A 27,601-nucleotide genomic window follows, 5' to 3' on the forward strand; every position below is an offset into this window, starting at 1 on the left:
GCATGAAAGGCCACGGGCTTTGCATAGTGTATAGATCGGTCTGCGGCATCCTTGGGACATTTGCATGAATTTGGCACTTCGTACACTTCTTGACGAGCTGCACTGCCTCTTGTACCATGGTTGGCCAATAATATCCCCATCTCAGAACTTTTTTAGCTAAAGCTCTGGCTCCGATGTGGCTACCGCACGATCCTTCATGAACTTCTCTGAGGATGTAGTCCGTCTCTTCTGGTCCTACGCACCGCAATAACGGCTGGAGGTAAGACTTTCTAAAGAGGACTCCTTCATGAAGTTCGTACCGAAGTGCTCGGCACGTGATCTTCCGAGCTTCTCTCTTATCCTCGGGCAATTGTCCTTGATCCAGATACTGCAAGATCGGCGTCATCCAGTTCGGCGAGCTGGATACTGAATGTACCTCGGCTTCATCAATGCTTCGATGCATTAATTCTTCCGCCTTTGAGCTCGGATCTGAGGCCAACTTACTTAAGGTATCTGCTCGGCTATTTTCCGCTCTGGGAATGCGGATTATCCGAAAATAGGAGAAACTTCGGCTGATGCTTTGCGCTTTGTCCAAATACTTCTTCATTCTCTCGTCACGAGCTTCACTTGTACCCAACATGTGATTTACTATGACTTGTGAATCACAATGGACTTTGAGAGATTTGACGAGCAGACTTTGCGCTAGCTGGAGTCCGGCCAGGAGGGCTTCGTACTCGGCTTCATTATTAGTAGTGGGGAATAGGAACCGAAGTGAGTAGGTTACCTCGTGTCCGTCGGGAGCGACAAGTAAAATACCAGCTCCACTTCCCATCTTGTTTGAAGCTCCATCTACGAATCCGCTCCAGCAGTCCGGCGGCTCTACTTCGGATTCCAAGGGCTGTGCTAGTTCGGCATTGGCAGAATCCTTCTGTTCGGCAATAACAGGAATTGCTTGATCGAACTTTGCTTCTGCAAGAAAATCTGCCAAGGCTTGTCCCTTGATGGCTTTCCGAGGTAGATATTCAATTGTGTGCTCTCCCAACTCTATAGCCCACTTGGCGATTCTGCCTGATGCTTCTGGTTTGGTCAACACTTGCCGAAGTGGCAGATCAGTTAAGACGCATACCTTGTGAGCATAGAAGTATGGCCGCAGTCTCCTTGCTGCATTTACTAATGCCAGAGCAATCTTTTCCAGAGGTTGATATCTGGTTTCTGGACCTCTCAATGCTCGGCTTGTAAAATAGATGGGAAGCTGCTTTAGGCCTTCTTCTCGTACAAGCACCGCGCTGATGGTTTGATCCGATGCCGCTAAGTATAAGAATATTACTTCGGCTTCGGTGGGAGCAGAGAGAATAGGAAGCTCGGCTAGATAACTTTTGAGCTCGTCAAAGGCCTTTTTCTGCTCGGCTCCCCACTCGAACTTTGGTGCCTTTTTCAACACCTTGAAGAACGGCAGTTGCTTTTCGGCTGCTTGGGAAAGGAATCGATTCAGTGCGGCTAGACATCCGGTTAGCCTTTGCACGTCATGTATGGACTTCGGCATTGCCATGTTCTGAACGATTTGAACTTTTGAGGGGTTTGCCTTGAGTCCGTCCTTTGAAACCCAACAACCCAGAAACTTTCCCGAATCTACCAAAAAGGTACACTTTTGGGGATTAAGTTTGAGGTTGGCTTCCTTAAGCACGTTGAGAGTGGACTTGAGGTTGTGCTCGTACTCCGAAGTGCTTTTGCTTTTGACGACTATATCGTCAACATACACTTCGACCTCCTTTCCAATCAGGTGCCGAAAAAGCTTGTCTACCATCCTTTGATAAGTGGCTCCGGCATTCTTTAAACCGAATGGCATCTTTTTATAAGCGAAAATGCCGAAATCAGTAATGAAGGCCGTTTTTGAAGCGTCAATCTCATCCATTAAAACTTGATGGTATCCTTTGTACAGATCAAGAAAACAAAAAATTTCAAAGCCTATCAAAGCTTCTACTTTTTTATCTATGTTCGGAAGGGGATAGCAATCTTTGGGACAGTGCTTATTTAGATCGGTGAAATCTATGCACATCCGCCATCCTCCTTCCTTTTTCTTGATCATGACAGGATTGGCCACCCACGAAGGATACTTCACTTCGAATAACACATCCGCCTTCAATAATTGACGGACTTCGTCATGGATGACTTGACTTCGTTCTGCCGCAAAGAGTCTTTGCTTCTGTTTTACCGGCCGGACTGAAGGATCAATATTTAACCGATGAGTGATTACCTCGGGGGGCACTCCGGTCATGTCCAACGGAGACCATGCAAAGACGTCTTTATACTCCTTGAGGAGCTGGATGGTTTTTTCCCGAAGTAGGGGCGTTCCCGCGAAGCCGATCTTAACCGTTCTGGATGGATCGTCTTCGTACAGCTGAACTGTCATCGAGTTCGGCTCCGGTATGACTTCGGTCATCGCCTCTGACTCCGGCTGCTGTGATTGCTATGCTTGGTGGTGCCGATCTGACTGCTCGGCACTTCTAAGCGCAATTTGCAGACATTCCTTTGCTCTCTTTTGGTCACCTCGGATGACCGCTATCCCTCCTTTAGTGGGGATCTTGATGGTGAGGTGATAGGTGGAGCAAACGGCCCGAACTGTGTTGAGCCAGTCTCTTCCCAGGATGACGTTGTACGGGGACCGAGCTTTCACCACGAAAAACTCAATCATCGTACTGGAGCTAGTAGGCGCTTTCCCCACCGTGATCGGAAGGCTGATAATACCTTCAGGGCGGGTGTCCTCCTGGGTGAAGCTCTTCAGGGGAAGCGGAGCCGGACTGAGCCGAGCTGGGTCCACTTCTAGTTTGTCGAAGCACTCTTTAAAAAGAATGCTAACCGACGCTCCTGTATCCACAAACACCCTGTGGATCAGTTTGTTTGCCACCCCGGCTTGGATGACAATGGCGTCTTGGTGAGGAGAGATGGCCGGGACGGGATCAGCAGCCGAGAACGTAATCACTTCGTCCTGCTTCAGCCTTTTATGCGTTGGCTTCTCTCGATTGGAGCCTCTGCGTTCTGACTTTAGGGACGACTTGGTCTTCCCGGCAGGGAGCGCGTCAATAGTCTGGATTACTCCATCATATTGCGGCTCGTCATCGTCTTCGGGATCCGGCTGCCTTTTCGGATCCTGAGGAGCGCAGTTCGCACCACTCTGCTTTTTATTCTTCTTTGGCTGCTTGCTTCGGTATTTTTTCAATGTCCCTGCCTTCACAAGAACATCGATACCTGCAGCCAAGTTTCTGCACTCCTCAGTATCGTGACCGTGGTCTTGATGGTAGGAGCAGTAGCTATCCTGTGGTCGGCGCGCGGCTGATTTCGTCATCCGCTTTGGCTTTTCGAATAGGTCAGAGTGCAGTTCGAAAATTTCCGCTCTCGGCTTGTTCAGCGGTACGAACTGAGCGGGCGGCTTCTCGGGATTGAGACGAGGTCCCAATCTGTCTTGCACCGGAGCCCTTTGAATTCTTTCAAATGGAGTCCGGCGAGGATGCCCCTGATCGCTATGATCGGGCTTCCTTCTGTCTCCTCGGGACGATGAGCTGTCTAACGACCGTTTGCGACGGTCTGCCTCATCGGCCCGGGAGTACTGGTCCGCAATGTCCCACATTTCCTGAGCTGTCTGCGGACCGCACTCAACGAGCTTCCTGTAGAGAGCTCCGGGCAGGATTCCATTTTGGAATGCCGAAATGACAAGCAGATCGTTGAGATCGTCTACTTGCAGGCATTCCTTGTGGAATCTTGTCATAAAGTCGCTGATTTTTTCGTCGCGACCTTGACGAATGGAAAGCAGCTGAGCCGAAGTGATTCGGGCTTCCGCTTTCTGAAAGAACCTCCTGTGGAAGGCATCCATTAGATCTCGGTAAGATCTGATGCTGCCCTGGGGGAGGCTATCGAACCACCTTCTCGCGTTCCCGATGAGCAGCTCGGGAAACAGCTTGCACATGTGGACCTCGTTGAGACCCTGGTTCGCCATGTTATATTGATAGCGCCCCAAGAAATCGTGAGGGTCCACGAGCCCGTCGTAAGTCATCGACGGAGTTCGGTAGTTCTGTGGTAGGGGAGTTCGGGTGATGTCGTCCGAGAACGGAGTCTTCAGTGCTCCGTACACGGCGAATCCGATATCTCGTCGGTATGGAGGAGATTGAGTTCTCCTGTGATTCCGGTACCGAGGAGGAACAGGAATATGTCGGGGCTGAGGACTCTTCTTCCTGGAAGCCACGGCACTACTGCGGTAGTGACTTTCTTGTGCGGAGGGAGAAGGAGAATCCGCCGTTTTCGTCTCCGGCTGTTTTTGGCTTTTTCGCAGGAAGGTTAAGAATTCCTCCTGCTTCGCCTCCAAAAACTGCTTGACAGCCTCATTCAAATCGGGCTGCTGGGAAGACTCAGTGGGACGATTTTTGGAGCGGCTTGTTCCTTCGCCATGAGAACTGGTGGTGGATTTATCCCTAGGCTGTTTTCCAGACCTGTGGGATGGATTGGCTTCCTCCTGGTTCTCACGGGCAGGAATACGGGTACTCTGCGATCTGGTATGCATTTTTTGGGTGGAAAAAATGGATCAAAAATTCGCTTTATCACAAATTTTGTTCTCTGTTCCCACAGACGGCGCCAGTGATGGATCCGCGAATTTCTGATGTTTGTAAATGCTGGTAGAGAATGAAGATTATGACACAAAGAATTTACGTGGTTCGATTTACTGAAGTAAATCTACGTCCACGGGAAGAAGGGAGGGCAAGATTGTATTGCTTGATCTGGGATTACAGCTTACAACACAGACTTGCTATATGGTATTTTTATCTCTGGAGAGCTTAACCCTTTTCTATCTGATCTAAGTTCTATTTATACATTGAACTAAGATCGTGGTTTGCAGCCCCACTAACAAGATCGTGGGTGAGCAATAACTGCTCAATAACTGCTTCATACCACTAAATAGATCGTGGGTATAGTGGAGGTCGTGGAGGCCTTTCATGAGTCCACTAACTCCTAGTTCGGTCGAATGCTGAGACCGAACTGCTGGACTTTACCGATCAACTCTTGCCGATCTGAGAGGAGAGCTTGACTGGTCGGCTTTTACCGAGCTGTAGGCTGAGTCCGAACTCTTTGGTCGTGCCGAACTCTTTGGTGCCGAACAGATACTCTTTCTTGGGCTCTAGGCTGATGGGCCGTCACTGTTATTGGGCTTGCCATTAGGGTTTAGTTCGTACCCCATCACTCAGTGTGTGCGATTATTTATGAAGACTCGTACAGTTCTCATCTTAGCTCAGCTCACCTCCATTAATGGCTATCAGTAGTTAAGCGTGATCTATTCCTTTTTTCACGGATTTTCTCTCCCTAGTTTTGCCCTACTCTACTCCCTATATACTCCTACCACTACCAATCCATATCGCCTCCATTTTACACAGGACATTCATTATTTGCTGCCGCAGCTTTTATTCTCATTGGAGCGGCGCAGATTTCTGTGATGGAGCTCAGCAAGGTTACGCTCGAGATCTTCTCCAAGCTGGAGCAGAAGTGGCTGCACCACTGCGAGGGCAAGAAGACGCGTGTGCTCAGCATTGACGGCGGCGGAACCACCGCCATTGTCGCCTGCGCCGCTCTGCTCCACCTCGAGGACCAGATCCACGAGAAAACCGGCGATTTCAACGCGCGGATCGCTGATTTCTTCGATATCGTCGTCGGCACTGGAATCGGCGCTCTCCTCGCCGCGATGCTCGTCGCCGACGACGGTTCCGGCCGTCCGCTCTTCTCCGCGAGGGACGCGGTTAAGTTTTTGACCGCGAATCAGGGGAAGCTGTTCAAATCGAAGAAGCTGGCTGGATTCCGGCGGAGGATGAGATTTTCCGGTGGAAGCATGGACGCCGCGCTGCAGGCGGCGTTCCGACGGGCCGACGGTAAGGTTTTGACTCTCAAGGACACGTGCAAGCCTCTCCTCGTGCCTTGCTTCGATCTGAAGAGCTCGGCGCCGTTCGTCTTCTCCCGCGCCGACGCCTCTGAGTCGCCGAGCTTCGATTTCGAGCTGGCGAAGGTGATCCGCGCCACGTCAGCGACGCCGTCGATGTTCAAGCCGTACAGGCTGTCGTCGCGCGACGGAAAGACCTCCTGCCTGGCGGTGGACGGTGGATTGGTGATGAACAACCCTACCGCCGCCGCCGTCACTCACGTCCTCCACAACAAGCGAGATTTCCCGTCAGTGACCGGAGTCGATGATCTGTTAGTCCTCTCCATCGGCAACGGACAATTGAGCTGTCCTTCTCCGGTGAAGCTCAGCCGCAGCGGCGATTGCTCCACGGCCGCGGTCGTCGGCATTGTCCTCGACGGCGTCTCCGAAACCGTCGATCAGATGGTGGGGAACGCCTTCTGCTGGAACCCTAACGATTACGTCAGAGTTCAGGTGAAAAATCTCATCTCCCCCTCCGTCAAATCGGTAACGGCCGTTGCGTTTTTGGTTTTAATTTTTACACACGGCGTTATGTTTTTGCAGGCTAACGGCGTCTCGATCACGGCGGAGGACGTGCTGGCGGAGAGAGCGGTGGAGTCGCTGCCGTTTGGCGGGAAGCAGTTACTGACGGTGACTAACGGCGAAAGGATCGGAGGGTTTGTGCAACGCCTCGTTGCGTCGGGGAAGAGTAACGGAAGCCTGCCGCCGAGCCCGTGCAAAGAGACGGCCGTTAGTCCCCTGGTTAACGGGCGTTAGATTAATTTTGTTTAGATTAATTAATTTTGTCTCTTTTCGCCCAGTTTTATATCAAGAAAATGTCAGCTAAACTGTCTCTCTTCGTCAACTTCAAATATTAGCCGTACGATTAAATAAATGGGAGTAGTTTATTATGTCTGATGCTAATTAATGTAATTAAGAAGTGAATTTTGTTTTGTTCATCTCATTAATTGTATGAAATTCAAATAAGTGTTCAGTATTCAGTGTTGGAGACATTATTATACACAAAATGAAAAAACTTTAATTTCACTTATTCTCTCATCTAAATTCTCTCCTCAATTCTCAATCTTTCACTCTTTAAAACAAATGTCTGGCTCCGGCGATCACTCCATCTGCGGGAAGATCACTCCTCCGACTCCCGCGTATGGAACCACGAATGGTTCAACCCAACACCATTCCCTCATCCGGATACGGAATTCTCGCCCCCTCCTCAAACCCAAGGTTCTCAAATTCCGGGTGGCTACCGGCCTTTTCCAGTGGACGAGCAAGATGCCACCGATGGGCGATACGGGTGGGCACCCGAACAAGGATCGAGAGGGATCGGCGGCTCCCAAACTCCGAAGGACAACTCCAACGCTCCTCTTCCTCGTAGTGTTCCTACTCATAGTCGTGGCGGTGACCCTCACGTCCGCACCGCGTACACTCCTCCCGAGATGGAGAAGATGTTCAAAGCCTATTTGGAAATATTCGAAGATTCGGAAACCAACACGAACTAAACCGGGGAGAGGTTTTGGTGATGCGTCTTTCGCCGGTACAATGCCAACCGATCGGAGGGAACCATCGAGCGCAACGAGAGTATGGTGCGCAATGCCATCTTCAGAGCCAACGAAGAAATCCAAAAGTTCCAAGAGTATTACCTCCAGGAACAGCGTTCGGCGGGGAGCGGCATGAGCTAGGCTGACATCATCACGGCCACCATGTCGACCTACCATTCCATGCATTACAAACCATTCAAGCACCTCGGCGCTTGACAACATGTGCGTAGAAATCCGAAGTATAGGGGAGGCTTATCATCCTCCTCCAGCTCCTCCAGCAAACGGTTGAGGTCGTTATACCTATCCGACGGTGGCTCTGATGAGGTGGCTAGCCAGCTTGCCGGAGCTAACTTGGGTAGCCCCGGCGCCGGCACAAGCAGTTCCCAACGCCGGCCGCAAGGAAGGAAGAAGGCGACAGTCAACCTCCGTCGCGCCGAGACTCCATCCGCCCCCGCTCCCGCTCCCTTTGTGCCACCTAAACCCCCCACCAACTCGTTGTGGACCCTTCTGGCTCAATTAAATTTGACCGATAGATCTCGGATGACTCCCGAACAACTTGATTCACATTTGGCAATGATACGGGGTCTCCGAAAAATATTGGGGATAGGGCCAGATGACTAGTCTTCCACGGGGATATTTTTAATTAGGTAATTTTTAATTTGTAGGATTTTAATTATGTAATTTTTATTTTTTAGGATTTTAATTATGTAATTTTTAATTTTTAGGACTTTAATTATGTAATTTTTAATTTTTAATTTTTAGGACTTTAATTATGTAATTTTTAATTTTTATGATTTTAATTATGTACTTTTAAATTTTTTTTATAATTTGTAATAGCATGAGTATTTTTAATGCATTTTAATATTGTAGAAATATTTTTATTTAAATTGAATAATGAGACCATTGAGCATGTCCTTGCGGAAGAGCATGAATGTGGGTGTTGTGCTCTTAAGAAAAGCACAGAGTAAAAAAGGAATAAAAGTTGATCCGGACCCACTTCCATGCTCTTAGCTAAGAGCATGAATGAGGATGGTCTAAGGCACATAAATAATTCTAGCTAAAAGTATGGATGAGGATGCTTTAAGGCACATAAACAATTCTGAAAATTAACTTATTGACTGTTTAAATTGTTAGAAAAGAGATATAGTAAAATTAAACTGTAATTTAATTCAATAGTAAGTTAAAAGTGTGGTTTTTTTTTGCGTGAGTGTGTCCGATACTTGAAGGGGCCGTTGAACGTTTGCCTCCTTTAACGAGAACAAAATAATAATTGAATTTTTAGTGGAAAAATGATTTTGCCCCATTTATTTTTTGGCCTAATGAATTGTCATTTCCAAAGACTTTTTCAGATTTCATTCCATTAAACAGTGGTATGCATTTAGTATTTCTCTGATCAATTTCATTTGATTTATACATATGTTTAACCCTATCATGCATATATTTACGAGTTAGGTCGAATAATAATTCATATAGTACTATTAAATAATTACTCTTTTACATTATTTTAAATATTTATTTGTAGAAGGACAAGCTATACAGATTCACATTCAGAGACCATACTACTTGGTCTGTACGTATACATGCAAGTACATAATAAATCAAGTGAAAAAGGTTGTTGTAGTTTTTACTACTATTAATAATGGATTTTCAAAAATAATTTAAATAGGCAGATACTTTGAATTTAACATCATGACTTGGTTTAAATTCCATGTTCATTATATAATTATTTCTTTTTCCTAATAACGTTTAATTTATTGTAAACTAAAATATTGTAAATAATTCTTCTAAATTTTATATACTCAATATTAGTCTATCCTTTTGGTAAATTCCAACCGACCTATGTCATATCACACAAAATTTTATGCCAACTTCACATTACTTATTTCTCCAACAACCTCTGTATATGTTTCCCACTTAATTTTGTTGAATGAGTATATTTATAGAAATAGCCCAAAAAAATACTCCTTATACTACGAGCTAAAAAATACTAGCAATATTTTTTACTATATTGTTTGATGGCTGGTGGTAATTCTATATGGATGAGAACTAAAGATGTACTACTACAATAATTGAATGTTAATTAAAGTGAAGCCTATGGAGAAAGGTTACTCCATCAAGAATAGTAAAAATATTAAGCTAGATTCCTATCTAGCAAAAATCTAACAGCTTCCAATCCTTGCAACATCTTTTCTCAATAGATATGTAAAATATATACATATAAAAATTGCAAGCTTGTGAATAACAAGAATCAAAAAGTTTGTGTGGGTGCTTGTCTTTTATTGGTGCCCTTTCTCTTTGTTGGTTTCTTGTCAATGCTTTATATATATAATCATAAAGGATGGTTTGTGGCTAATCCTATGGTAAAAAGTGATTAACTATAATACTTAATGGCCTTCTAAGTAAAGCCACCTTGAGTATATACTTAATATGGGATTTTTTAATGTTAGTTTTGGATCTTGCCCACACACTTTTGATTTTCAATTGTGATTATTGTTTATTATTAGCATTGCTTTGTACTATATATTAACATTATATCTTCAAACTTTTGCTTTGTACTATATATTAACAGTATATCTTCAAACTAAGGGAAACTCACCCTTGAAAATTAAGGATCTTGAAAGCACTAACTTGCAATTGGAATTGTAATTGGGAAAAATGCAATTTAAATCATATTTTTTTCATTAACTTCTGGTTATTGCCTTAAGTTTTGAAACCGGAATAGAATATCATTAAAATTCATTCTTTTTCACATCTATTCAGTGATATAACAATAAAACCATGTCGTTTTAGTTATATCGCCATCTATTATATAACACTCAAGATATAATGACATTATTTTGTTATAAACGACAGTGTTATATCGTCATATCATATTAATTTAAATGTTGACTATTATGTGACAACTAAAAAAAAATATGATTTTATATTCTAGTTAAAAAACTTTGAGATTAATCAAAAATCAATAAAAATTAGTACTTACTATGATTTATATGACAATTATTCTCAAATTTATGAAATTTATAAAACCAAGTTTAGCTTATGGTCCAAGATTAAGCATTAATAAAGAAGTGAGCCTTCTCTTGTTCAATGGTGGACCAAAAATGAATTATTTTGATTAAACCCCAAGCAATTGTATCCACATTAACTAGTCTCATTGCCATCGGAAAAAAACATTACCATATATAGGTACTAGATAGTCTTCTTTACTTTTGTCTTCTTCCCCAATTTATCTAATCTCGTTTTAACATGTTTTTTTAATGTTTTGAAGCTCTTGCATTGATTATCTAATTATCACTAGAGGAGAAAAAAATGTTTACCTTCTGTAATAAACAATATAGTACCATTTAATATTTTAACACCTAATTTAATTTCTTAACTGTTAGGAGTATAATACATTTAATTTGTGCAGGTTTATTATATTTATTTATAATATCAATTGATTAATAGTGTATCAAATTCAAAGTCTAAACAAATTTTTTATGGTATTTTCATATCAAAGATAAGTAATATGTCATGAAAAATTATAAAAAAATAGGTATATTTCAATAAGGGCATCCGCAATGGGCGGACGATGGCACGCCCGATGGCGCGCATCGTCCGCACCCATTGCGGGTGCGCGCCATAGGGCGCGGACGATAGTCGCGCCCTATACTTCGGTCGCTGAGGATAGCGCGGACGATGGCCATCGTCCGCCCCATTGCGGTTGTCGCGGACGATAGCCATCGTCCGCGCCATCATCCGCCCCATTGTGGAGGTCGCGGACGATCAACCGCGGACGATGGCACGCGGTTTCGTTTTTTTATAAATACCGTTCATTTGTAACATTTCATTTCACTCGATTTCATTTTCGAAACTTACATTTACATAATTACTACGAAATGGATTCAAGCCCCAATAGTCCTACGTTTAGCGCAGGGGCGCATTGGCCGGGTACAGAAACCGGCGATTATCGTTCGTTCGACACCAATACTCATTACGATCCTGATTTCAGTACGAAATCGTATGGGTTGTCTGACATGGAGCCGTCTCCGCACCGCCCAACCGCATCGGCCGATCCCGACCCCGCCGCGACCGCTTCCGCCCCAGCCAGAAAGAAGCGGAACCGGCAGCGGGCGCAGAAGTTGCCGCCTCCCGGTGATTGCGATGAGTATGCCCCCGGCCGTACGAACTACAACGACGACGAAACTCTCACTTTGGCCCGATGTTGGGTAGATATATCGGAAGATCCGATATTCGCGAACAACCAGCGACATATCGCGTACTGGGAACGCATCGCGGACCTCTACAATTCGGTCAAGCCGCCGACCGCGTACAAGCGCAAGCGTGAGCAACTCCGCAAGCACTGGGATCAAGTCAAGAAGCAAGTGAACTTGTACGCGGCGGAGTTCGAGAAGTTCACGCGGTCACAGAGGAGCGGCGAGAGCTTGAGCGACGTGCGCGCTAAAGCGCTGTTGTCGTACCAGTCGATGTACGACGACTTCAAGCACGAGGCCATCTGGGCGCTCTTGAGGGACAAGCAGAAGTTCCAAGGTGGAATTTTGCACACTGGTGCGCCGAAGAGGACGAAGACCACTGAAGCTGGTGATTACACGAGCAGCGGCAGCGGCAATCACCCGGTTGACCTCAACCGGGCGTACGTGGATGAAGGGAGTTCCGGCACACCGGTGTCCGTCCGGCGTCAAGGCTGCGAAGGCCAAGGGGAAGGCGATCGCGACCTCATCGTCGACCGCTGCAACCCAAGCTCCGGTCCCGGTAGAGCTCCCGACCCAGACGGCCACCGCGTTTGAGTCGTTAGCAACAGCGTCGATGGCAAGGACGATGTTGCAGACGCACATGGCCCTCAAGAAGTGTACCGACCCCGACGAAGCCGAATATCTCCGGGCGTTACTCGATGAGCTGCGTCGGAAGTTGGGAATTGGTCCGACTTAGTTTTTATTTTATTTTATTAGTTCAATGATGTAACTTTTTTTTATTAAAACTTCGCCGTTTGTTATTTAGACCGTTTTTTATTTACTCGTTACTTATTATTTGAAAACAGTTAAATTAATTAAACAAAACAATAAAATGATGATGTGGCGCGCCATAGGGCGCACATTAGGGCGCCCCACTGCAGGTGGGGAGGTAGGAGGATAAAACTGTTGACGTGGCGCGCTATAGGGCTCGCCTTAGGGCGCCCCATTACTAATGCTCTAAATGACTTCCATAACAACCTTACTTTGAAAACAAATAAATCAACTCAAACAATTATACTATAATAGCTTGGATGCTAACTTTATAAAATGTTAATTGATGTAATTACACCCCTTTTATCCTTTTTCATTTTTCTTCTAGTGTCAATACAAGGAATTGTCAGTCCCCAAACTCTTTATTTTATTATATCAATTTCACTTTCTAATTACCGATATAACAATTGATATGAAAAATCAAAAGAATCATAATAATGACCTCACCTAATATAAATAAAATTGCAATTTTTAATACTCGAGCAACTATTGGTCTTTTGACATAATTAATGTCATGTTCTATGCAGGTATGTTGAATTAAATACATTTAAATTTCAAAAGCTGTTAAAAAATTTTGTTTATTTTATTCACACTTTTCATCTGGATACCAAAAGTCAACCGCGATTGACGGCGCATTCAGCTTATGGTCAACGCAATTCACTTGAATTTTTAAAGAAAAAAACATCATTTTCAACTAAAACATTGCACTTTTCTTTTTCTATGTCTACAGACAAATTGTCATAAAGAATATTGTAATGTAGTAACATTTAATTTTTTTTCTGTTTTAGTTTAGATGAAATTGTGTACTATCTAATTTGACATCCGCTAGTACATTTTCCTCAATATACTTATCAAAATAACTAAAACCACTGGCGGACACACGTGATGAGGGGCTTAGACTAAGTTTATCAGCAACCACCTAACTCAACCCAACCAGCCACCTTTTCAATATTTAATTCATTTCTATCTCCTCCACATCATCTTCCACATCATCAATATTCATCCAACCCAACCACCCACATTTTCATGGTTTATCAATGACCACCCAACCACACTATATATATTTATTTTTATATTTTTTAATAATATTATTAATACATGAAATACTTATTATTGTAAATTTATAGAAAAACGTAATAAATGACATGTTTTGGCTTGAATGTTGGTTTTGAAATTAACTTTGGAATTGATCAGAATTCGGAAAATCATCAAAACTAGGGATATAATCTTGAGAATGATTAAAATTTTGGGAAGGATTGTAGTTTTGGGACGGATAGAAATTTGGGGAATCGGAGAATATATTATTCTCATCATCCTCCATAATTAGCAACAAAGTAAACTAAAAAATATGAAATTTTATCAAACAAGGAGGATTATAGGAGGAGAAAAGATGATATTTTTTTATGCAAAACTATACCAAATGTGGTCTCTATTTATAGAGGAAGAAAAATTATGAATTTTGATATATTTTTTATAATTTTATAATATTTTATATTAAAGATATATTAATTTAAAAAATATATATATCAACCAATGAGATTGTGTCATTTGGCACAATCTCATTGGATGATGAAATTGAGACCAGGCGGTTGGTGTTTGGGTGATGGGCGACCGCGGTTGGCGTCTGGGAGTGACATTTATTTCAATTTTTTTTTTAATGTGGGGTGAGGTGGAGGTCGACCAATCCCACCCCGATAAACGTAGTCTTAAGCCCTCCCCAAACGTTTTTTTTTAAAATAAATTTCTATTGTAAAAATTTTCAAAATTTTTTGGAATGTATCTTCAGCCCTTCCCAAGGTAGTATCTTTGGTGTCTAAATTATTAAAGGTTTAATGGAAGGAGGGGCTTGAAAATAAAACTACTATTAAAAACTATCCTACAACAATGACGGTGAATAGAGTTGGAAAGATGAAAGAAGATGAATTAATTAACGGCCGTCAAACACTTTAACTTAAATGATTAAAATGATATTATAAGAAAAAACCAATATCCTATTCCTGACTAAGTGGAACGTTTTAGGCTTTACAAATATTATAAAAAATGTAGTATCATTCTTTTTACTACTATTGAACTTGTGTTCGGATTATTTTTAGGTAGATATTTACGCATTTTTATAGTAATAAATTTTATTCTCTCCGTCCGTGAATAGGAGTTCCGTTTTTCCATTTTAGTCTGTTCATGAATAGGAGTTTCGATACACTTTTATCATAAATAGTAATAGGATCTCACGTTCTACTAACATTTCATCCACTAACTTTTTTCCATCTATTTTTCTTAGCATTTCTTAAAACTCGTGCTGTCAAGATATGAGACTCATAATGACAGATAGATGAAATACTTTTTATTGTGATTTTATTTTATATATACTCCCTCCGTCTGCAAATATGAGTCCCGTTTTTCCATTTTAGTCCGTCCGCGAATAAGAGTTCCGGTTCACTTTTACCATAAATGTTAATAGGGTCTTACCTTCCACTAACTCATTCAACTCACATCTCATTTAAAACTAATATATATAGGTGAGACCCCTATTCCACTAACTTTTATCAATCTAATTTTTTAACATTTCTTAAAACCCGTGACCCCCAGAAATGAGACTCCTAATGGCGGAGGAAGTATATATTTACAAAATTTTTTAGTGAAGCCCATACCAAAATTTAATTCTGCGTCCGCCACTGACTAAAACATGTCATCAATATAAAACACACGTCAAGTCAATAACCCATCACAGATAAGAAAAACGAAAGATTTTATCGTACGGTTTAAGGTTGGTTGCTAAAGTTATCGGAATAACTAAAGTTTGACCAAAATTTATGATTTTTTCGATAATTTACATGATATGGAGTATTATTACAATGTACCCCAGAACTGATTGATTGGATCAGAAAAGAAAAATATCGCAGCATGGGAAATAGAAAGTGTTTTAACTCACTTTTCTTTTCCATATACTCCTATTAGTCTATTACTTTATTCTTATAATTAATTTAATTAATTTATTCATTCTTTACGAGGAAAAGAGCCACAAAATTTTTGCATGTTCCAGAATCCAGATCTTCCGCACGTGCTTTTTTCTCACTAGATATAGTTAATCACGTGCCAGCTTTAATTTAGTGTATAATTTATTATTAGATTCAAATCTCAACTGAGATATTATGACTATAATAGTAATATAAAATCTCGATACAAACTATGTAATTAATTTTGTTCACTTGATCACAAAAATCAATGCATATTTTGAGATTCGATTTATAAAGCATGGAATATTATCTTGATTATATAATTGTAAAGAAAAATGGTTGAAAAAGTTGAATTTTGTAAGAATAAGACAATAAAATTGCATGCATGACTTTGACCAGTAATAGGCCCAATATAATAAGCTTATAAGTATGTAAGAAGGAATTTCTTCAGGTAAAAAATACATTTTACAAGTCGATATATTTTTTAAAATTATTGTCGATTATTATGTGGTGGGAAAACAAAATAAATTAATAATTTTGCAGATCAAAATTGTAATAATAATGCTGTCTATGTATTCAGACAAGATCTCTAAGCAAAATCTTGTGGCCCAATTGGCTGAATAAGACAAGTGTATTTATATAAATATATTTGCATGTATCAGAAAATAACATATATTGTACTACTACTTTTATTAGTATAATAAACAATAAATAATAAATTTGCATATAAGTTGGGGAATCTTGGCATGTTCGTATATCTAATTAAAATTATATTTCATTTAAAAGGACATATAATATGAAAACTCGTTTTATTATGACATTAAAATTACTAAATCGATATATTGAATATATAAAGTAATTACTTTTCGAGAAATCGATTGTGTTCGGAAAAAAATATCGTCGCTCATGACCTTAGTAGAGTACCTCTCAGCAGATTCAGTCGATCAGAATTAGTATTCGTGAAAAAACTCCCAAAAAATCGTGAATTGTTATTCAAATTTTCTAAGGTAAGTGACAAAGTTTGTGATTTTAGCCTCGACAAGAGCTCCTCAACCGCAGGATAGGAAAATGGGCCTTTTTTGTGGATCAAGTGAAACAGTTACGTTAGATCGGCCCATTTATTTTAATTAGTGGGCTATATGAAATAAAACGTGTGCCATAAATTTAATCACTCAACATTAACAAGGAAGCCCATGTTGAGATATATCCCATTTAATCACACCCAATAGGCCCAAGTTAACATGACCTACAATAAATTAGCAAATTCAAATTCTTAATTATGTCGAAATTCGTATAAGCTAGATAGTACTAATTAATAAAGAATATTAAGAAGATTGATGGTTTTATTGGATTGCAAAAAAAAATTGTTATATTTGAAATCACTAATATAAAATAAAACTATATCAGTTTAAAGTAGGAAATGCGCGCGCTAAGTTACAGGTAGTCATTATGACATTGTGCCGCGCAACTTCGGGCGATGACACGTGAGGCCTTCTCTTAATAATTTTCGTAATTTTTTTTGCGGGATATTTCAAGAGATGTAAAAAACTTTCTTTGTAGCGGAGAATCGTAAGAGATAGACGTGTCACGATCCGATAAAATTGAAAATTTATAAACATTTATGTAATACTCCTATAGTAATAATATTAATGATGTCATAATTATATAACGTACTGTATTTGGCTAAATGAAGGCGGGAGAGGAAGTTCTGAAAATTTTTAAAATTAGCGGTTTTTTACACGCAATTCCATTTATATTCCAAACTTTTATCTCACAAACCTTTCATTTTCCATTCAATTCATTGATTTCCCAAAACACCCCTTCGCAACACAACCAAATTTATCCTCATCTCTTCTCTCAATGGTGAACAGCAACCACAACTCCGCCCGTCGCCACCGCGACGAGCCGCCGGCGTCGCGGCGGAGCTTGAGGAGGAAGCTGAACGAGGACGATCGCTCGCCTGTCGATCTGCATCAGGAGCTCCTTAGCCAAATCCGCACTCAACTCGAGATCCTCGATTCCTCCTTCTCTTCCGCCGAGGAAAGCCGCGAATCTGCCCAAACCGCACTCAGCGTCCTTGCCGAGCTCGCGAAGAACGGTACGAGATTCGAAAGCGAACGGAAATGGAAAATGAATAGCTAGCTTTTGTTTGATTTTTTCGGTTAATTGATTGTTATGCACGAGAGCGCGCATTAGCTGATTTTTTAGTTACGGATTTGATCTGCGTTATTCTATTGCTGTTTATAGATTGAACCGTTTGTGAAGAGTGTTATATTCTCTGATAAGCTAATTAATTACTTATTTGATGATTTGCGTGATTCAAACTCAGTGAGCGTCTTTTTGAATTTTGAGGTTCTATATGATATATGTATTTCATTTTGTGGTGACAGAGGATATAATGAATGTGATTGTGGATTGCGAGGCGATTCCGTCACTGGTGAATTTGTTTGCTTTAGTTTTGGTGAATTTGTTGATTGTTATGCATGGGCGCGGATTATGCAAGCGCACGTGAGCTGGAATTTTTAGTTAGGGATTTGATCTGCGTTATTCTAAAGTTGCTGATAGAGTGAACCAGTTGTGAAGAGTGTTATATTCTCTGATTAGCTAATTAAGTGCTTATTTGATGAGCTGTGTGATTCAAAGTCAGTGAATGTTTTTTGAATTTTGAGGTTCTGTATGATATTGATATTTTATTTATTCGTGTGTGGTGACAGAGGATGTAGTGAATGTGATTGTGGATTGCGAGGCAATTCCGACACTGGTCAGGCATCTGCAGATTCCACCGCCTCTGAGAGAGGGAGACACTGATCCGATTCCTTACAAGCATGAAGTGGAGAAAGCAAGTGCCTTCGCGATAGGGCTTCTTGCTATCAAGGTGGTTGTTAAAATCATGTTTTATACTTATTGATTCTTATGCTTTTTTCGTTGCTAGAAATTTAGGAAGCTGTTAAAATCTTGTTATCCTCAAATTGGTGGACATATTATGCAGCTGTTTTTTTAGTTTTTGATACAATAGAGTGGAACAAATTATATTGGCATTTATTGGTAAGATTTTCATTTCCCCGATCACAATCATTTTCAAGGATTTACTTTCTTATTTTGATAGATTTGTCAGATATTTTAAAAAAATATGAACACAGTTTATGGTTTTTTGTTATGTTAATTATGTAGCATGGCTTTCAACTGGAATGATCCAATATAATTACTGGACACTATCATGTTGTTATGGTTTTTTGTCATTTTTATTTATCACTGCCTTTGGGTTTGCAGCCAGAGCACCAGCAACTCATTGCTGATGCAGGAGCCATACCACATATTATTGATCTATTGAAAAGGCATAAAGATGGGGTAAACGCTCAAGCAGTGACTGGGGTCATTAGGAGAGCTGCTGATGCAATAACTAATCTAGTACATGAGAATAGCAGCATTAAAAGCCGTGTTAGGTAACTTTCTTGACTCTCGCTTATATGATTGGATATTTTCATATTTCCTGCTTTTTAATTTTAAAAACCATTCTGTTAGGGCTGAAGGTGGTATTCCTCCTCTCGTCGAGTTGCTTGAGTATCCTGACCCAAAGGTGCAGAGAGCAGCAGCTGGAGCTCTTAGAACACTTGCCTTTAAAAATGATGAGAACAAAAATCAGGTTTATGTCATATAACATAGTATAAAGTAGCAGCTTATTTTATTCCATTCTTTTAAAAAAAATATTTGTCTACTCTCAGATTGTGGAATGCAATGCCCTACCCACTCTAATATTAATGCTGCGGTCTGAAGATTCTGCTGTACATTATGAAGCGGTTGGCTATGCTTAAGCACTTCTTAATCTCTTTCAGCTCATTTAGATTTCTACTTGCTCAGGGACTTTGAATTTGTTGTATTCTCAACTGCTACTAATGCCAATCTGTAGGTTGGTGTAATTGGAAATCTCGTGCATTCATCTCCCGACATTAAGAAAGAAGTGCTCGCTGCTGGAGCTTTGCAGCCTGTTATTGGTTTACTCAGGTATGATAGTGCAAAAACAGTTGGAGAGACCATTAACTTTGTAGTAATAGAGGAACTTCTGTTGCATGGGCATGGAGCTTCTATTCCCCTTTTCCAAGAGACAATTACTTGCTGCTTTTGGTGTCTTTCTTTAAGTCTTTGATGTCTATGATAACAGCTCAACTTGTGCTGAGAGCCAACGAGAAGCTGCTTTGCTACTTGGGCAATTTGCTGCTGCAGAGTCAGACTGTAAGGTTGAACAAAACAATAATGTTTACTGTTTTTTAAATAGAATCTAGTTGATTATAACAATTTCTGACAATTTAATTTATTCTTGTGCAGGTGCATATTGTTCAAAGAGGTGCTGTTTTGCCATTAATTGAAATGCTTGAATCACCTGATATTCAATTGAAGGAGATGTCAGCCTTTGCACTGGGGAGGTTAGCTCAGGTAAAATTTGCCATGTCTTTCTTTTAGAACTAATTGTAACTTTATTCCCCTGCCACTTTTTGTGTTGCACCCTCCCAGTTTATTTCCGGGGGTATGGTTATGCTAAACATATTATGCACTCTTGCAGGATACCCACAATCAAGCTGGTATAGCACACAGTGGTGGAGTGTCCCCATTACTAACGCTCCTTGAATCGAAAAATGGATTTTTGCAACATAATGCAGCGTTTGCTCTTTATGGACTCTCTGACAATGAGGTGCAATGTAACTTTAAGACGCAATCCAGTGTTTATGTTATATAAGCCCTGGCTATTTTTATTGGCTGAGCCTACTACATCAAATTTTAAACTTGTTTTCCATGCATCTTTGTAGGACAATGTTGCAGATCTTGTTAGGATTGGGGGTGTTCAGAAGCTTCAAGATGGTGAATTTAATCTTCAAGTACATGATCTGATCCACTTCTTTTCAATAAAGAATATCCTTTTGTTTGCTGTCAAAGTCATGTTTTACCTTTTTATGCGCAAGTAATGTCTCTGAATTTTGCTTTTGCTGCAGCCTACTAGAGATTGTGTAGCCAAAACGCTGAAACGACTAGAAGATAAAATTCATGGACGGGTGAGTTATGTATATACTAAAAAATTATCCCAGCACTTCTTACAGCATATGTATTTCAGTGATCTAATCCATTTGCAAAATTTGATTTACTGGTATGCCGTTATTTACAAACACAAATAAATAGATGATCTGGATGTGAAAACTGTGGGCAGGTATTAAGTCATCTATTGTATATAATGCGTGTGGGAGAGAAAGATATCCAAAGAAGAGTGGCTTTGGCTCTGGCACATCTTTGTTCTCCAGATGACCAAAAAACTATCTTCATCGATAAAAATGGTATGCTGTTTATTATATCACCAACAAGGTCAATGTCATGTACTTTATGCAATGCAATTCTTGGTTTGTGACTGGAACTTAGCTATCCCACCTACTGCATATCTTGCAGGTCTGACACTACTCTTGGAGTTGCTAGAATCAACGGACTCAAAACATCAAAGAGATGGTTCTGTTGCTTTAAGCAGGTTGGCCAATAAAGCCAGCTCACTTTCTCCTGTGGAAGCAGCTCCTCCTTCCCCAATAGCTCAGGTAGAGTCAGTTTATCATTGTATCCTCTTGCCATATTGCTGTAATCATTTTCAAATACAATAAAAATGGGTTTTGATTATAAGCTCTTTTCAAGAGTTTATTGTATGTTTTAGAGATTTGCCCCTTTGAAGAATTTGACAATCATTAAAAAACCGATTTTATCTACTCGCAACTTAACTATGTGAAGAGGCTAACTCTGTGATATTGACTGTAACATAATAAATAACCTGTGGAATTTACGCCTAATAACTGTGGTGCAATCTATTGCAGGTGTATTTGGGTGAGCAATATGTAAATAAACCTACATTGTCTGATGTGACATTTTTAGTTGAAGGTAGGAAAGCATCATAAATGGCCTGCTGCTTCGAGATTCATGCTCTATAATTTCTTCCTAATATATTCTCTCAATTTTGCTTATAATCAGGTAAACGTTTCTACGCACACAGAATTTGTTTGCTTGCTTCTTCCGATATATTTCGTGCCATGTTTGATGGTGGCTATCGAGTGAGTGCTCTTTTTTCATGCTCTTTGCTTTCATCCTGAGTAGTAGATAATATGTTTGAACATATTTTCCTATGCATCTCAACTGCTGCAAACCTGATGATGCATGCTCGTTAACCTTGTTCGCTTTGTTAATCTCTTAAACAAAATCTGTTGAAATCCTTTGCAGGAGAGAGATGCCAAGGACATAAAGATTCCGAACATCAGATGGGAAGTTTTTGAGTTGATGATGAGGTAATATGCTAAGAAGAACTGCCATCACTACCCTCATCACCATACTCACCGCTGTTCTAAACCGTGTCCATTTCGTTCGCTGCAGGTACATATACACAGGATCGGTCGATGTCAGCTTAGACATTGCACAAGACGTTCTAAGGGCTGCCGATCAGTATCTGTTAGAGGGCCTGAAACGTCTCTGCGAATGCACTATAGCACAGGTAACTTCTGCTACTGTCGTTGCTGGGGTTGCCTGCACCATCCTGTTACCGTGTTTGATAAATCTGTCTTATCAGCATATATCCGTTGAGAACGTCTCTGTCATGTACGAGCTGTCTGACGCGTTCAACGCCACTTCACTGAGGCATGCTTGCATATTGTTCGTCCTGGAAAACTATGATAAACTAAGTGCGATGCCATGGTAAGACACACCGTCTCTCAATCTTCGAAAACTTGTTTATTGACTTGACAAATTGTGTCGTTGTTTGACGGTTGTGATTATGTTATTCGTATAGGTACGGTGAGCTGATCCAACGTATTTTACCGGAGATGCGGAATCACTTTGTGAGAGTTCTTACAAGGCCAGTTCACAGTGGAGACAGCTAAATAGGTTTGTTTTGATCACTGACCAAAGTAATGCTGCTGAAGATGTACAGTTGTGTAGTTTCACAGACTCACATTTTTTGGAATGGCTTTGATTTTATACAAAGAATTATTTGATGATGAATTGCTTTGATGTGGTTGGGATGGAAAATAAACGAAATGTTAAGATGATTGGTAACTACTTTGTCCACCAAAATAGTCTCATTTATTGATGATATGAATTTTAATGAGTACGGAAATTAATAAGTAGAAGAGAGAAAGAGAAATGTGGGTAAAATATGAGATTTAAATAGAAAAAAGTGATAAGAAAAAATTTATAAACGAGACTAGTTTTAGTTGATAGATAAAAATGGAAAAAGAGATTATTTTTGTGGAGGAAGGGAGTATAATTTATGTATTTTTGAGAGATGATTGTTTGGGGTTTCAGAAAACATAAAAAATAATGCAACACCATAGTTAAAATCAAGAATTACAAGGGCTTAACTAAAAGATGAACACCAAATTTGGGCTTAATAACCAATTGTAGGTGTGGGGAATGGACTTATTTAGGCGACAAAGAAATGGAATATTTGGACAAAATTAAGGAAATCAAGACCTTTGAGTTCGATCAAAGCCAGGTTTTGGCCTAAGCAGACGCGGGGTCCGACTCCGAAGGGCATGTACAAGTACGGATACTTGCACACGCCCGCTACCCCGTCAGCAAATCTCTTAGGATTGAACTCATACGAGTCTGATCCCCATATCTCTGGATCCGTATGCAAAGTCATCACCTGTGTCCACAAATTCACCCCCTTTGGCACATTCAGCTTCCCTCCCTTTACACCACCGGCAAGGGGTAGAGGCGTAGTGTCTCGTTGATCGCCATCGTCAGCTGCAATTAAAAAGCACAAAACACATTCATAAAACTAATTATATTTGATATTGTAGTGATGAAATAATACTTCTCATAAAAAATAGTCCTATTGGTAAATGACACGAGTTTTTATGTAAAATTAATAGTATATGAAAGACAAAGATATAAAATGGTTAAAATAGGAAATAGAAAATATCAAATATGGATAAAGTAGGAGAGATAAAGATAAAAAATAAGTAAAAAAAATTGGGAGTAACTTTCCATTTTTTGTATGAGACTAATTTTGGGGTATGGATATAAATGGAAAGATAAGGCTATTTTTCATGGTAGGAGTGAGTAGTATTAATGAAACATACCAGTTTCATTTTCATTGTGGCCTTGTAGTTTGGGAGCTGACCCTCGCAGACGTCGACAACTTCGTGGCGGATCCGATCTTGCCACTCGGGGTTGGATGCCAACAGCATGAGGCACCACATGGACGACAAGGCAGTGGTCTCGTACCCGGCTAAGTATATGTTCCTGCAGTTGTCGACCACGAATCGGTCAATTGCCTCCGGGCTCATATCACTCAGCCGGGCTCCTTCAAGCACCATCTGTAGGAGATCCTTCTCGAATCCGGCCTCAGTCTCTTTCCTTCACCACGTTCAGAACCAATGTCTTAATTGTTTATAGTTTCTACCTATGCATTAAAAATCATAATATATTATTTGCTCTCTCATTTGTTATCTTGATTAATTAATTAAATAATTGTTTATAGTTTCTACCTATGCATTAAAAATCATAATATATATTTGTTCTCTCATTTGTTTTATACACAATAAATAATGTATTGTTGGATTAGGATATAATTTTGATTAATGGTTTATAGTTTCTATCTAATATTAGATTAAATATAATAATTCTATTATTTGTTCTCTCATTTATTTTATACACAATAAAGCATGTATTATTGAAAATCTTTATCATTTATGATTTTTAATGCTCAGATTTGGGATTATATAAAAAATATGATGTGTTTTGTTTTAGTTTAAATATTTAAAACTTTTTCATAATTAAAATAAATTCTTTGTTATACTAATATCCAAGAACTTTCATTTAATAGTGAAACATTTTTAAGTAATAATATTAAAGAGTAATTTTTTTATATAGATTAAAAAATAGATAGATTGAATATTAAATCTCAAAGTTGGTGTAATTATTTATCGCACCCCCAATATAAAATTTCTGGATTCGTCATTGGACAATGGTATATTCATTTTTTCCCAAATTGATTCTCAGTGGGTGAGAAATAATAAATTAAAATTGATCACAATTGCAAACTACTGTAATGGAACTATTGAAACATAAAGAGTTCAAAGAATATGTCCACATGCTAACCCTCATGACTACTTAAGAGAATAATTGTAATTTAATTTATAAAATTTCATTGAATTTTGGTCAATCACACCTAAACAAATTGTAACGGTAAAAAATATCGTACTGGTAAAAACAAAAGAATAAAAGACACCACAACGGTAAAAATCAAGAATTACAAGTGCTTAACCAGAAGATGAACTCCAAATTTGGGCTCAATAACCAAATTTAGGAGTGGGGAATGAACATATTTAGGTGACAGAGAAATGGAATACTTGGACAAAATTATGGAAATCAAGATCTTGAGTTCGATCAAAGCAAGGTTTTGGCCCAAGCAGAGACGAGGTCCGACCCCGAAGGGCATGTACAAGTAGGGATACTTGCACGCGCCCGCCACCCCATCCGCAAATCTCTCGGGATCGAACTCATATGAGTTCGATCCCCATATCTCAGGATCCATATGCAAAGTCGTCACCGGTATCCACAAATTCACCCCCTTTGGCACATTCAACTTCCCGAATTTCATGTCCTTAAGGGCCTCCCTCGACACCACCGACACTGGTGGGTAGAGGCGTAGCGCCTCGTTGATCACCATCGTCAGCTGTAATAAAAAAAAACAAAAAAACACATTCATTCACACAACAATATACTATAATTGCAATAATAGTGATTGAAAGTATTATTAATGAAAAATGCATACCAGTTTCATTTTCATCGTGGCCTTGTAGTCAGGGAGCCGGCCCTGGCAGACATCGGCCACTTCGCGCCGGATCCGGTCCTGCCAGTCCGGGTAAGAGGCCAAAAGCATGAGGCACCATGTGGCCGACACGGCAGTGGTCTCGTACCCGGCTAAGTATATGTTCTTGCAGTTGTCAACCACGAACCGGTCAACTGCCTCCTGGCTCAGATCACTCTGCCTCGCTCCTTCGAGCACCATCTGTAGGAGATCTTTCTCAAATCCGGCCTCGTCTCTCTGCTTCACCACGTTCAGGATCAACGTCTTGATTTCCTTCTCCAACGCCCACGCCTCCCGGTTGCTCTTCGTCGGAAGGTGCCTGCATCATTCACTACACATTATTAGGCACCAACATTTCGATTTTATTCCAAATCGAATTGTGTTTTTTTTAAAAAATTGATCAAAAAATTTTAAAAAGCCAAATACTATTTACATAAAAATATATACTATAGTATCAACATATTATCATATCAAAGTCTAAATTATAACGGCAATTAATATAAACCAACACAAATAGAGTTGAAAAGTCAAATTTGTCATAAATACTGTAATTTTAAAAAAACCAATCCAAATTTAAATTCGATTTAGTTCGGATCGAATATTCGGTATTTGGGTATTTTGCTCGGGCCTACTTGAATTTTCACTCTTTCGATATGAAATTCGACGTACCTCATGCCCATGCCAGCGACAAAGAGTTTACTGGAGGAAACTTCTTGCAAGGCTCTTAGTTTCACGAAAATCTCTTCTCCTTTGGAAAAATTACTTCCAAAACAAGCTCTTGATATCACATCTCCTGAGAAGCTCCTCATATATTCATCAATCTTAATCTCTGCTAATCCACCATCTTCCTCGATTAGCCTCGTCCACGTCTCGCACAACGAGATACTCGAACCTTGGATCAAGTTAATCATCCCCTAAATTAATGTGTAATTAATGTTAAAATTACAATATCATACTAATGTGGAGTTCAGATGTGCATCTTTGAACCTTTACTTTTGTATTTATGGGACACTTTTGTATTGTACCTTTACTTTGTCCATGAAGAGTTCAGGTGCAAGGATTTTCCTCTGGTGGACCCACTGAGGTCCGTTTGAGGTAAGGATTCCTTGTCCGAGCAGCGCGCCTCGCTCCTTCGCCTGATACGTGGGTTTCCCAAGGTCGAGGGACGTGCATGTCGTGATCTCTTTCACCATCTCTGGCTGGGTCACGTGCACGATCTGCGTGGTGCCCAGTGCGAAAACGAATACTTCCCCTGCCAAATACGACAGTGCTAGTTAAATACGCGACAAAGTATTGTAGGGTTTAAGACCATATTGCATGAAAAATCTTAATTTTTGTCAAATTTCAGTATGTCATGCAACTTTGAAAATCAACCAAAAACACTATAGAAAAATCATCCAAAAAACTAGTAGCAAATTTGGATTTATTCGCAATTATCCTATAGTGAACTTTGTTTGGAGAAATTGTATCTTATATGGCAGTCCAAAAATAGTACTTAAATAACCGAATTTATTTACGAGGAAAAATACAAAATTTATTCTTTTTTGACTGATTTTCAAAATTGTAGGACGTACTAAAAAATAGTACCATAGCGTTCCCTCCACTCGTCGAAGAAGGGGAGCAGCGCGGCGCCACAGTTGTGGGCGCTGGGGGGGCCGGGGACGGGGGCGACCTTGGCGGCCGCATCCCGGCCCCTCTTCATATCCAGTATATTACCAAGGAGAAGAGCCGGTGGAGGACCGGTCAGGCCTTGGCGACTCAAGGCGGAACGCAGCTTCCGCGGCTGCGCCACCACAATGTTGTAGATGAGGAAAAGAAGCCGGAGAGCGCCGACCGCCACGGCCGACGCTAGGAGGCTCCATAGGTATTGAGTTGCCATAGCTCAATGCGGCGTTGATGCTTTGGCTGTGTTTCTTTGTGTTTGTTAATTGAATGAAGTAACACATAAGGTACTTATATAGTGACAATATAATTTGAAAATTTCATTATTTTTGAAGGTGTAACATGTTGGATCTAGTAGTTGTTGGTTAGTTTTTATTCATATTATAAATATTCATGAAAATGTGAATATTTTTTTGCAGGCGTAGACTATTATAATTAAGAAGAACGTTTAAGCCACAAATTTTCCCTCTTTTAGCCCTTATTTAATTCACCCAAATCAAGATTAATTGTCAAAGTTTGGAGGGCTAAGCCCCTAATTCACCTAAATCAAGATTAGTTGTCAGAGATTGGAGGGGCTAAAATTAAATGCAGACGTGAAAAAAATTGCTGCAAAAAGTTGGTTTGAGAAACGAAGAGGAAAAATGTCAAAATAATGAATAAAAATAATAGTGCTATAATAAAAGCAA

At 40.2% G+C, this 27,601-nt stretch overlaps 4 protein-coding genes across 4 annotated transcripts; 2 read left to right on the forward strand and 2 right to left on the reverse strand.

Moving 5' to 3' along the window:
* The first annotated feature begins 5,248 nt into the window (after positions 1-5,248).
* LOC121802225 (probable inactive patatin-like protein 9) lies at positions 5,249-6,912 on the forward strand. Its single transcript, XM_042201848.1, has 2 exons — positions 5,249-6,385; positions 6,476-6,912. The coding sequence occupies exons 1-2, from the start codon at positions 5,456-5,458 to the stop codon at positions 6,686-6,688; spliced, it is 1,143 nt and encodes a 380-aa protein (XP_042057782.1). The 5' UTR covers positions 5,249-5,455; the 3' UTR covers positions 6,689-6,912.
* A 10,289-nt stretch (positions 6,913-17,201) lies between these two features.
* Positions 17,202-22,492, forward strand: LOC121802235 (ARM REPEAT PROTEIN INTERACTING WITH ABF2-like). The gene is made up of 19 exons (XM_042201858.1): positions 17,202-17,519; positions 18,136-18,296; positions 18,692-18,864; positions 18,944-19,064; positions 19,144-19,218; positions 19,329-19,423; positions 19,581-19,656; positions 19,745-19,852; positions 19,980-20,108; positions 20,224-20,292; positions 20,407-20,466; positions 20,619-20,742; positions 20,852-20,991; positions 21,262-21,325; positions 21,416-21,495; positions 21,662-21,726; positions 21,812-21,929; positions 22,005-22,129; positions 22,224-22,492. Exons 1-19 carry the CDS (start codon positions 17,282-17,284, stop codon positions 22,312-22,314), a joined length of 2,112 nt encoding a protein of 703 aa, XP_042057792.1. The 5' UTR covers positions 17,202-17,281; the 3' UTR covers positions 22,315-22,492.
* A 364-nt stretch (positions 22,493-22,856) lies between these two features.
* LOC121792663 (cytochrome P450 714A1-like) lies at positions 22,857-23,757 on the reverse strand. Its single transcript, XM_042190700.1, has 2 exons — positions 23,562-23,757; positions 22,857-23,182 (listed from the first exon to the last, which is right to left on the reverse strand). The coding sequence occupies exons 1-2, from the start codon at positions 23,755-23,757 to the stop codon at positions 22,857-22,859; spliced, it is 522 nt and encodes a 173-aa protein (XP_042046634.1).
* Positions 23,758-24,692: 935 nt separating this feature from the next.
* On the reverse strand, positions 24,693-27,132 carry LOC121805145 (cytochrome P450 714C2-like). Its single transcript, XM_042204935.1, has 5 exons — positions 26,841-27,132; positions 26,279-26,505; positions 25,923-26,167; positions 25,218-25,572; positions 24,693-25,118 (listed from the first exon to the last, which is right to left on the reverse strand). The coding sequence occupies exons 1-5, from the start codon at positions 27,130-27,132 to the stop codon at positions 24,693-24,695; spliced, it is 1,545 nt and encodes a 514-aa protein (XP_042060869.1).
* Between the last annotated feature and the right edge of the window lie 469 nt (positions 27,133-27,601).

The sequence above is a fragment of the Salvia splendens genome, chromosome 1 (genome assembly GCF_004379255.2).
Source record: "Salvia splendens isolate huo1 chromosome 1, SspV2, whole genome shotgun sequence".
NCBI lineage: Eukaryota > Viridiplantae > Streptophyta > Magnoliopsida > Lamiales > Lamiaceae > Salvia > Salvia splendens.